General features: G+C 38.0%; 1 protein-coding gene across 1 annotated transcript; it reads left to right on the top strand.

Annotated features, from left to right (window-relative positions):
• The first annotated feature begins 3486 nt into the window (after nucleotides 1-3486).
• bmp10 (bone morphogenetic protein 10) lies at nucleotides 3487-6444 on the top strand. Its single transcript, XM_015396296.1, has 2 exons — nucleotides 3487-3892; nucleotides 4263-6444. Exons 1-2 carry the CDS (start codon nucleotides 3487-3489, stop codon nucleotides 5318-5320), a joined length of 1464 nt encoding a protein of 487 aa, XP_015251782.1. The 3' UTR covers nucleotides 5321-6444.
• The last annotated feature ends 5355 nt before the right edge of the window (nucleotides 6445-11799 follow it).

The following is an 11799-nucleotide window of genomic DNA, read 5'->3' as shown; positions in this document are numbered from 1 at the left end:
AAATACTTTCTGTGTGAGATATGTTACCAGTAAACTAGCTTGATAGGTAAGATTAGTTTAGGAGAGAAACTGTTAAGCAAATGAGCTATAAGGGATGCTAAAAAGGATAAAAGAGAGCACACAACCAGCCACAGCAACATCTGAGCCCCTAGCTATGTCTAGCAGAGAAACATTACTAAGTACTGAAAAACTGGCCCAACTCTATCATCCATAATTGAATGTGGCACCAAAGCTGAGTACAATCTGGAAAACCTGGGCTGCTTATTCTCATTTTTGATAGGGACAAGTATGTTTCATGCATCATGTCACACACTACAACATTTTAGCTAAGGCTAATTCTCAATGCCTTTTTCGCACACACACAGTCAGTTACTAAGACATCTGCCTCCATAAGCTTTTGCACAGTTGCTGTACAATTCTGAGAATTCCACTAATGTCCCCGCTATAGTGTTTTTGCTTTTGTTACTTTTACTTTTGTTTTCCTTTTGTCTTTTTTGCAGGAGCTCCTATTGGTTCTCCACCTGGATTACCCACAAGAATCAGTTTCTTTTTTACAGCCAGAGCAGCTGGTGGTATGGTTTTGATGTCTTTGCTTTTTTCCTTTTCTTTTTCCTCTTTCCCTTTCTGTCTAACAGATCTTTCTCCTTTCCACTGATTTTCTTTCTTCTGTCCCTCTGTCAGGTTCGGCATTAAAGGACACATTTAAATTTGGTAACAAAATTATTAAATAAAGCAGTTTTGGGTAATCAAGGGGGGCTTCTCACCAACAAAGCCTGCCTTGGCAAAGCACATTTGTTCAGCATAGCATGGTATTTAGATTTCTGTTCTGCTACCACTAAACAGAACAAGGTAAAAGAAAAAAGATATATATAATTGATTGTGTTGATGGCCACAGTCCAGCTGATATTTCCCTCTAGGATGGTCCCACAGAAAACAGGACCAGCCCAGAAGAAACTATTATGAGAAAAGCAGAAAGGTCATAAAGGGTTAAACTAACAAATACTGCATTGGGGTACAGTATGGAGATTGAATGGAGCAGACTTAGAAGTGGTCCCTATGTCCTCCAGCAGCCAAAGCCTACAGTAACATAAAGATAGCTTAGGACAGTGGCGACTCATGGAGTTTTCTCCGGGGGGGCTATAAATTAAAATTAGATGTATACCAAAAACCAATCAAACATTTATTAAATTATCACACCAGTATATGCCAACAACAAAAACCATTATAAAAACACTATAAAAACAAAACATAATATTATGTACAGGTTTACTTTTTGTACATAAATCTTGCCCTTCTGAGGCTTTGTGAAGACAAATCTGTGTTTTGCATGGTCCAATGTTGTATCACAAACCTAAAAAAAATAATGTAGCAGTTTAATCATAGAAGCTGTTAGACAGCTTTATACTTTTTTAATATCGAGAAACTATTTATTTTCTGTAAATGTGTTTATTTAAGAGCAACTATGCAAATTAACAAATATCTAGAAAAAGTACATTATATTATATTATTTTCCTTGTGTATCCCAGATTGTTCATGCTTCTTTTTCTTGTCTGAAAAAGTTCTACCTGTCTTTATCCATGCTGGGTCAGATCCTGCAGTGTGAAAAGGGCAGGTTGTCAAGGCAGCAGAATAAAATCGTTAGCCTCACTACATGCAGTTAGCCAAGCCTTGTAAACCAGGTCCCGAATAAAGGTCCTGTCTTTTGGACTGCTGATTAATTTTGATGTTTAGTTGATCAGGTCAAAACAGTTTCACCTCCAGCTTCTCTTGGTAAGTTTGTGTCCCTCCCGCGACTTGACCTGTCAATCATAGCAGTTGTCTGTGACAAGAGTTCCTGTCACCTCAGGGCATGACTTTGGTGCGCCAAGAGATCTCCTATACTTCTATATTGCAGAGGAGCTGCTGCGCATATACAACTTTTAACAAAAGTCAATCGGCAAACATTTTTGCGCCTGAGGGCAGAAATACGTCACCAATCCGATGAAAAGTGAAATGACGATTTACACATCATTAAAGACTAAACATTTATCTTGCATTTCTAAAAAATATTTATCAATATATTTCGAAATATTTTAATTTTATAATTAAATTTTAATTCGTTTTTTTTTTATTATGTCTCAATCGAGGTCATTGGGCTGGTGGGGAGGCGCCCTAGTGCCGTCTATTGGCCGCCACTGGTTCAGCATAACCTGTGCAACTCTATCGGCCTTATCAAAAAGAAAGTTTTAAGCCTAGCCTTATAAGTAGACAGGGTGTCGCCTCATGAACTAAAGCTGGTAGTTGGTTCCACAGGAGAGGAGTCTGATAACTAAAAGATTTTCCTCCTTTTCTACTTTTAGAACCTAAAATAAAGACTTTTTAACCAAAAAGTTATCAAATTAGTTCTTCCTTCAAGGCTTCAGTCATCACATCAATGGTTGTATCTACTCTTATGTATTAACAAAAAAATAAATAAATCAGATTATACTTATGTAAAAAAAAGTTTGCTTAACTTATTTTTCAATAAAAGAGGGTATTTGCACTAAAGTTTTCAGTTGGTTACAAAAATGGTATCCAAAAGGAGTTGGGTACTTTATAAAAGATAACACTGATTATGTTTTTGTAGCTTTTCTGAGTTACTGTTTACTGTGGAGTTTGTAAATCAGCTCTGCTCAGATAAAAGTTGAATGCCGTTAGCTACTATGAAGGCCCTACACCTCATTGCCTTTTTATTTCATTACGATCAGCGTTGTCTGATTGAAGCATCCTGCTACATTCAACGATATCAACAGGCCCAGAGAGTATTTTGTCAAAACGAAATGCTCAATGTAGCCAGGATAGCCGCTCAGAGAACTCCATCATTTACAAAGAAAATAAACAAATGAGGGGTATTATCCCCGGAACGCCCACTAAAACAAAATAGCCCTTCCACAAGGACGAGGCTAAAGGACGGTGTTTACAAAATCCTCATTAAGGAAACTGTGAGATAACACACAGGCTACTGCATCACACAAAGTTAGAGAGCAGGCAGGCACACACACACACACACACACACACCACAAAGAGACCATAAGCACTGTCCAATGTGAAGCCCACCATATCACAGATAAGGGACAGAAACCCAGAGCAAGGAAGAGAGGCAAGCACAGACAGAGTCTGACAGAGAAGAGGACGCAACAGAGATGAGTCGGATAGACAAAGGCAAGCCTTGGCCACCCTGTCAACGCAACCACCGTCCTGTTGCAAGGAACTTCAAAAGGTGCGCATGAGAATAATTATTGCGACATCTGGAGAGGAGCACTAGGAGAACACATCCCTAAAGAGCGGTTCAAGTTGGTCAATGCAAGGGTCAATGTCTCTTCAGCTGGTGCATTGTTCAGGCTGTAGATAAACTAATTCCACCTTGATTAAACTCTTGGAAGATACAGAATTATTTTCTGGCCTTTTTGCTTGAGCAGATCTCTAGGCCATTGGCATAGACTAAATTGCTGCAGATTTTTTTCTCCCATGGCGAGCATTTGGGTCTCTCAACTGGGAACCATTTGCACATCCAAGACGTTCTTGCTGTTTTCCTTCCTACTGCTACAGAAGCCTCTGTTTGGAAACAGCAGCCCCATCTCTAACGCTCATCAAAGATATCGTCCTGCCCCAGGACTGGGTGACGGGCATGGAGGGGTGGTGGATCCAATGCTGTTGGAGCAAGATGATAGCACGAAGATGCAAAATCTACTGGAGAGTCTGAAAGAGCAGTTTCTGAGGACATTTAATCTGTCCGTTATGGGTCCTTCATCCCTGCAACCTGGAAGTGCACGAGAGGATCCACCTGAGTACATGATGGAGCTGTACAACCGCTTTGCTAATGACCATACTGCCATGCCCACAGCCAACATCATACGCAGTTTCAAAAATGAAGGTAAGGTCTCACTACATGATTGGTTGGAATTAAATATATATATATATATGTGCTAGTTTGTGTTAAAAATCAAAGGGATTTCCATAGTGAAACTTAGGGAGAAGTAGTTTCTTAAATTTTTGCTATTTTTCCAAGCTTGAACCAATGTTAATTTTTTCTACTTGTGTACAAAACTTTAACTTTAGTAATTGCCAATATTATTTTTGTGCAAGTTTGGTGCTTAGTTTGAATAAGATAGAAGGTAAATGTATTTTGCTTTTGGATATCTGCCTATATTTCGCAGTTCAGCTGAAATTTTGTAAAAAAAAAAATAAAATAAAAAACAGATGCAACACAGAGCTCTAACCTCCATTGCCTTTTCTTTGCCTAGATTCAAATCCAAGTGATATGGGTGTTGGAGGGGTGAGACGCCACCCGCTGCTCTTCAATGTGTCAATCCCCCATCACGAGCGCATCACGGCAGCTGAACTACGCCTATACACCCTTGTACAGACTGACCGACACCTCTACGCCGGTGTTGACCGTAAGGTCACCATCTATGAACTGACATCGCATGACTGGTTTAACATGACAGCCGAAAAGCTAATGAGGGGAGACGAGTTTGCAGAGATAGGCAAGCGGACTGATGTTTTGGAACTGGCTTCACGTCAGGTGTTTGGGACAGATAATGGCTGGGAAGCTTTTGACTTAACTGCTGCCGTGCAGCGTTGGAGTAAATCTGATGGAGCAACAACACACCGATTGGAGGTGCACATTTCCAGCATTGCTAATGAAGAAAATGCTGAGAGTATGAAAGGGACCAGCAAAGATGAGGGTCCAGCTGAAGATGACATGAGGATTGAAAATAGCCCAGAGGAAAAACATAAACCCCTCCTAATTGTTTTTTCTGATGATCAGAGCAGTGATCACCGTGATGACAAGCGTGAGTTGAACGAGATGATTGACCACGAGACCTCGAGTGCCGTTCTTCAAAATGACTATGGGACAGAAAGTGGTGGGCTTTGGGGTGAGGATAGGAATGAGGCTGAACCAGATGAGGAAGATCTTATCCAGATGCGTTCCAACCTTATCTATGACACGACATCCCGCATTCGCCGTAATGCCAAAGGAAATCACTGCAAGAAGCAATCTTTGTATGTAGAGTTTAAGGACATTGGCTGGGATAGCTGGATCCTTGCACCCAGTGGTTATGACGCCTTTGAATGTGCTGGCATTTGTTCATACCCATTGACAAAGCATGTCACACCTACCAAACATGCCATAATCCAGACTCTGGTAAACATCAACAGTCCCCAGAAGGCTGCACGAGCCTGTTGCGTGCCCACCAAATTAGAGCCCATCTCCCTGCTCTACCTGGATGAAAAAGGCGTGGTCACCTACAAGTACAATTATGAGGGAATGGTGGTAGCAGAGTGCGGCTGCAGATAGTCCATGCAGACAGACATTCAAATACTCTGAAAAGTCTTACCACAACAGGAAGATACGAAACACAAACAGCAAGAAATTGAGCCAAAATCTCTGAGAATTGAAAGAGACGGTGAAAGGAATCTCAAGATTTAAACTGTGAGACCAGAAGTGCTCATCTAAAACTGATGAACATTTGTGCCCTGCAAGAGGGCAAACTTGTATTTTTTAACCATAAAATAAAACAAGTACTTAATTTTGAAGTGGAGAGGCATGAATATTAGTCACTAGTTGTAGAGCTGTGCAACAGATCTACAGTCAGTTTAGTTGCTAATACTGAAAAAGGATTTCTGAATCAACTGAGCCTTTTTTTCAATCAGCACAGACTGGTGGGAATGAGTGGGTCAGTCATCCTCCTTCCTCTTTGCTCCCCTGACATCTGTCTTCCTCTCTACTTATCTCTGGCCTCCCCATGCAATGCAAACACTAATCAGCACTTCATGTGCCTTGGTAAAGTGAAATGCCCTGTCTCTGGCAACCTGACAAGCCGTGAACTCTACAGGCCCAGCTACTGTCTGATACGTGAGCTCTGTGCAGAGGTCCGGTTGGAAGTGGTTGTTTATCTTGATCCTGCTTCCCAATTCACATGGCTATTTTCCACTCCCAGGAATCACTGTGATAGCAAGGTGTTGGTGGTTGAAAAATATGTGCACCACCACTAAGGCCTGGTGGACTTGAGGCCATTCAGGGTAACCTTTGATGCAGTAGTGACATTGGAAAGTGGAGAAGTTGTCCAGGGATTGTCCGAGTTTCAAAGCAAATTTTTCATCTAACTGACTTGTGTTACTCTGGCAATTCTACATTTAATTAGGTAATCGATCACTTTTTGAAAACATTTTGATCAAAAACTGACTTTAAATCTGAGATAAATGTGGCAGAGAATCCGAACACGCAATATAAATTTCCTAAAAGAAATACTTCCCTTTGTTATAAGCCATTTGTCATGTCTGCTGCTTGTGTCAAATAAAATACTATTTATTGTTCTAATTTATTAATTTCTACAACAGAGTAAATGATTACATATGTATATTTGTAAGTGAGAATAGAGATTTTATGCTTATGACAATGCAATTGCAGCACAAGTTAAATTTTGTTGGGAAGAGAAATGTTAACAGTTGTAAAATAAATAAAAAAGTACTCCAATCACTGTTTGTCACTGTCTCAATAATATAAGGTGTAATATTAAGATGCATATTTCATATAGTTTTAGGAGTTAACATTTTTAGTGACATCAGGTTTTGATGTTTACTGTGACAGAAATATTTTTATTTTACTTTCTCTAGCATCACTCGGAGTGTCTTGAACTGTCAGCTGTCTTTGCCATTATATCAGGATGAAGCTGTTGGAGCAGACACAGAAGGCATTGCTGACATTCAGATCATTCATACCACCGATATCAGCTCTAAGGTCATAGTTCATGTTCAACACACAAACAAAGAAACCATGGGAAATAAGGGGAAGGCATTCTAATGAAGAAAACGGGGGCCAGTTGTCTTCACCGACACTGGCAGGCTGTAGACAGTTATGAGGAGGATATGGAACAAATGACATATTTCCAGGTGGAATTGTTGGTCTTGAATTGTTGACAGGCTGATAAATTGAATATTTCAGATTGTTGTTTAAAAAAACATTGGGTGCTTAAAAGATTTTTTCTCTTGCTTCTCTTTCTTATTTTAGTGTTTTGAATAGTTACGAAAAACCCTCTCAAGATCCAATAGGGCACATTGCAAAAGCTTACAATTTTATAAACAATCTTAAGGTTTTGATCAGGAGTATATTAATTTCTTAAGATATGCGTCATTAGGATACAGTGAAGTGGTTCGATAAACAGTTCATGTCAATATTAACACAGACTACATCAGCCAGAGAGAAGATTAATGAAAAGACAGTGACCTGGACTGGGTTGTCCTATATTATTCTAAAGTATCCCTGACATGTTCAAAACTTATGCAACAAACTTTATCCAAGCCTTAACATCATTTTATTTTGGCAGTGAAGTCATGGGTTGTGAGCTTAAATAGATTCCCTTGGGTTTTGGTGAATTTTCATTTTTTTATTAACAAGATTTTCACTCATCTGTCATAAATCATATGATAGGCACCCTAATAGTAGCTTCTTTTCCCCTATGGATTATGTGAATCAGCATCACTCATTGGGACAATAATTTTAAAGACAACTTTAAAATAACAACTGCCTTAAAGGTATTCTGGAGGGTTTTTGCGAATTTCTTGAAAGCTAACTTCTCCTCGTGCACACCCTGTTTAAAAGTTGCTGTTCTCATGGCTCATACAATCTTACTGTGCCTGAAATTCTGCCCTAAACCCTAAATCCCTCAATCACTATATAGAGTGTGGACTATATAGTTTATAGCAACTTCAATTAATCTACCATTTGGACAGATGGTCACTTAACGCCTCCTTCACTGTGCATAATTCCAAGATATATCTGCCTCTTCTGAGGCCTTTCTTTTCTTTTCATACACTTCGTAGACACTTTTTTCATTATGATCCTCGACCATTTTCAAAGAACCATGGTGAGAAAGATGAGCTTCAATGACTGTCTGAAACTGTAGCTCACCTCATATATATATGCCTGAAAGTACACATGCACAGAAAAAGATAGCTACCAGGACCAGCACGCAGGAGTTTGGAGTTACTAATCGGTTTTAGTCTATCCCTAACTTTCTTTGCATTCCTACCCATATATTTTATTCTTTTTGTTCAATAATTCCAACCTGTGAGCCAAACCCTAAACTGTGGACTAATATTATTCAAGTTTTTGTTCATAGAAGAATTGCTTGAAAGTTTGCAAAAATTTGTTGCAAAATTTTCTTGGTGGACCCATCAAAAAATAAAATAAAATAAAAAAATATATATATATGTATATATATATTTATAAAATTATATTTACTTACTTTTAATACTGTAAATCATTGGAGTTTGAGGTTTTAATGGTACTCTATACTAACAATTCATGTCCTGACTGGATGCTACATCTCTGCAACTGTAAACTGGCAAAGGTCCAATAAAGACAAGTGCATGTTTTTTTGTTTCTGAATGAAAACAGTTGGAAAAAAATCTATATAAGCAAAGGCTATCGAGAAAGGTTAATGACTACAGTTTCACAAACTTTGTGAGTGTAAAAAGAAGAGGGCTCATCTATTTCAGGCTCTCTAATTGGATATTTACAGAAATCTAGAAGAAATATGAATCTGGCCTTTGTCTTCTGATGGCAGCCATAGTGGGGAGATGTTGAAATGGGAAGTTTGCAGCATGTGGTCTGCTGATAAGGATGGCTTAGGCTTGCTCTGGGCTTTTTCAAGTTCTTGTTTTGAAGAGGGTGTCTGTGTCAAAAACATTCGAGGCTGTCAGTCCGTTGTTACACTGCAGGTTACAACCAATATGTTCACACACACAATATGTTCAGGAGCACACAAAAGGTAAACAATTCAAGCAGAAGTTATTGAGCAGACAATTAAAAAGTTCTTCAAAATCCTGAAATTCTCTGCCTGACATCATGACGCCTGCTCCTGGGGATCGACGTGCCTCTCGCTGTGAACGTGTGTTTTTGGTGCCACCCAAAGCTGCAAGACTCGCCCTAACTCTGACGTGGGGTCTGTAATAGGGCCTGATTGTTTCCTGCTTTGGGTCGTGATTTTTATCGTTTCATCTCTTGGCAACTCCGCCACCCACCAACTCATCTCTCACTATGTTCTAGAAACTTTTTTTTTTCCCAGGAAAAGCACAGTTTGCTCAATCCCTGCTTCATGTTCACATGCAAAATTACCTCCAAATGCTCCTGCACCTTTCAACCAAGCTTGGATTGGTTGTTGCACAATTACTTTAAGCTTGTTTAAAGTATTGGTCATTAAATACAGATGTTCTGTTTAGGTTTGGCAAAATTATGCAGCTCTTAGGAACGCCACAGGAACATTTGTTTCTTCATAACAAGTAATAACTTCAGGGCCAATAGGGATTCTAAATTGAAGGAACATTCTTCCAAGAATTATGATTAGCTTAGTTCAATGGTTGTTTCTTTTTTATTTAAAAGCTGCAGTTTTTCTGTTGTTCAGAACTTAATTTATAAAAGGAGACACTAATGTTTAAGTGTAAATCCAGATAAATATTGCCCAGGAATGTTTGCCCATGGCACGTCTGAGACCTGAATAGGGTTGTGTAAATAACTACCAAAAAGAGGTCATTTAAGCTCTTTTTGTATTTTCACACTGTCTTTTTTTTTCCCCTCAAAATGTGTGATGTGTGTGTGCTCCCCATTACATATCTCTTCCTCCTAACTCATGATGTGCCTCCTACCAGATGTATTGAATTTGAATGTTAGACTCTTTTACAGAAACCCTATTATCTCAGTTATTCTCATTCCTTGTCAAATTCTATTATTTTGTATCTTTTAGGTAAAAATGTATTTGTTGTGTTTGTGTTGAAAGGCTCTTTCCAACTGTTTGGACGTCATGTTGCTATTTAAGAAATGCTTGACATTCCATCATTATTTTCCTTTGTTCCCATTTACAGGACTCAGTTTTCCTCATTGCTGGCATAATGCAGAGTTCTTTATATTTTTGGCGTAGCTTCAATGATGAGGTGCAAAAAAACTGTCCTTGGCCAATCTTCATTCTAATCCTTTTCTGACCTAAAAGAGCAGAAGTGACCGAATCACAAGGAACTGGCTTCATGTAAAGATCAGACAGCAGAGAAGCCCAGTGCACCTAGATTACTGACTGCAGTCGAAAAAAACTAAACTTATAAAAAAAAGGAAACACAAAGTCTAGTTTACCTTCTTATACTTTGATCACACTATAGGAACCACCATAGATCTATGGAGAAAATAGTTTTGAGTGTTCTAGTTTGGTTATCAGATTCTCTTCTTCTTACCTCTAGTATACATATGTCATTTTAAAGTCAATTTGAAGAAAAGAGAAGAAATCTTCAGAGGAGTGAAAGTGTCAGACCCTCCACGATGTTAGTCGAGTAGCAAAGCTACTCAAATTGAAAGGTTTACCCACTGGGACCCTTAAAAATTGATCCCTTGAAATGAAACTTGAACTGAGAAAAAGTTGCTTTATTTTAATGTATTCTCTTTTAAAAAGAACCCCAGTTACTCCTTTTATGGATCGAAGTTAAGTTTTCAATTCAATTTCAATTCAGTTTATTTATAAAGCGCCAAATTTTCAAAGTTTTCTATCAAAGAACCAGCTGATTGCATCCACTCATTGACACTTCAGCAATCCCTTAAACTAAGTATGCTTGTAGCGACAGTTGAGAGAAAAACTCCCTTTTAACAGAAAGATATCTCCAGCAGAACCAGGCTCAGTGTGATTCAATAAGTTAAAATAGTAGGTATTAATAATTAGACCATAAGAGAATTAATGGAGATAAATTCATAGTATTGAAAAAGGAAATACTTTAAATGCAAAAATTCATAACACTGGGTAATCTATAAAATAATCTGATTTGAAAGGGTTAAAATGCTATGAAATGTTTTGCTTAATTCAGGACAACGTGAGCAAATCTAACTATAAGCAAAAAGGAAAGTTTGAAGCCTAACCTAACTAGAAAACTCAAAAACAATTCTCTCAATAGATCAACAGGGAGGCAAATGGCAAAATTTTGAATGGATTCACAAAATAAATATTTTTATGCTCTGAGGGTTTTTTGAAATAGTAAATGTGCTAAAGAGGAGGTGAAAACATATTTACAATATCAAATGTATCTACAACACCCATCATTTTTATACACAATTATGAGATACAAATTATCAATCATTAAACACTAAATAAATTGGTACATAAAAGTAGCAGTAATAAAAGAAACACACTAAGACAAAATTAATATAGCAGATTCTGATTGGAGCCTTTTTTTCAGGGAGCAGTATGGACACCAACAGAGGGGCAGTATCCCTGTGTGACACAATCAACAAATGTTATTTTGTTGATTTAAATGTTCCATCTACAAGGAGGTGGCGCCCCCTTGTGTTGGGCAGCTGAGGATCCTTTCTGATAAACGAAAGAAAGTTTGAAACATCAGCTTTGATTTTCTCACTAGATTTAAGGTCTATTTAATCCTATTTTCAGTAATCTTAATTACTGTAAATTTTTGCTCCGAATAAAAAAACAGAAATACCTCGGCAGAGTTTAAACGACCTTTATTTATTTAGTACAAAAAAACAAAACAAAAAAACAAAACACATTGCTGATTCCTCCAAGTTATTAAACATTAGTTATAAAATTATCAACTTTGCGTCCATTAATCTAAATTTAGATTTGTGGACAATAATTATCTCTTTTAATCTGTGGAAAGATCTCAATTTTTATAATATAACATTATTTTATTTAATATTCAGGACAGTAACAGAAAGTACTGCTAGGTACCTAAGATGAGCGGAGTGATGTATGCAGTTCAGTGCAGTGAGGAATGCTCTGATCTTTA

Source organism: Cyprinodon variegatus, unplaced genomic scaffold (genome assembly GCF_000732505.1).
Source record: "Cyprinodon variegatus isolate N-32 unplaced genomic scaffold, C_variegatus-1.0 Scaffold789, whole genome shotgun sequence".
Taxonomy (NCBI): domain Eukaryota; kingdom Metazoa; phylum Chordata; class Actinopteri; order Cyprinodontiformes; family Cyprinodontidae; genus Cyprinodon; species Cyprinodon variegatus.
Note: the sequence above shows the minus strand (reverse complement) of the source record. Positions and strands in the feature narration are given on the sequence as shown.

What these genes read in the sequence shown, in the direction of transcription:
- bmp10 (XM_015396296.1), top strand. Translation starts at nt 3,487, where the DNA reads ATGGCGAGCATTTGGGTCTCTCAACTGGGAACCATTTGCACATCCAAG. An exon ending in ACGCAGTTTCAAAAATGAAG is followed by an intron (nt 3,893 to 4,262) that starts GTAAGGTCTCAC and finishes TTCTTTGCCTAG; the next exon opens with ATTCAAATCCAAGTGATATG.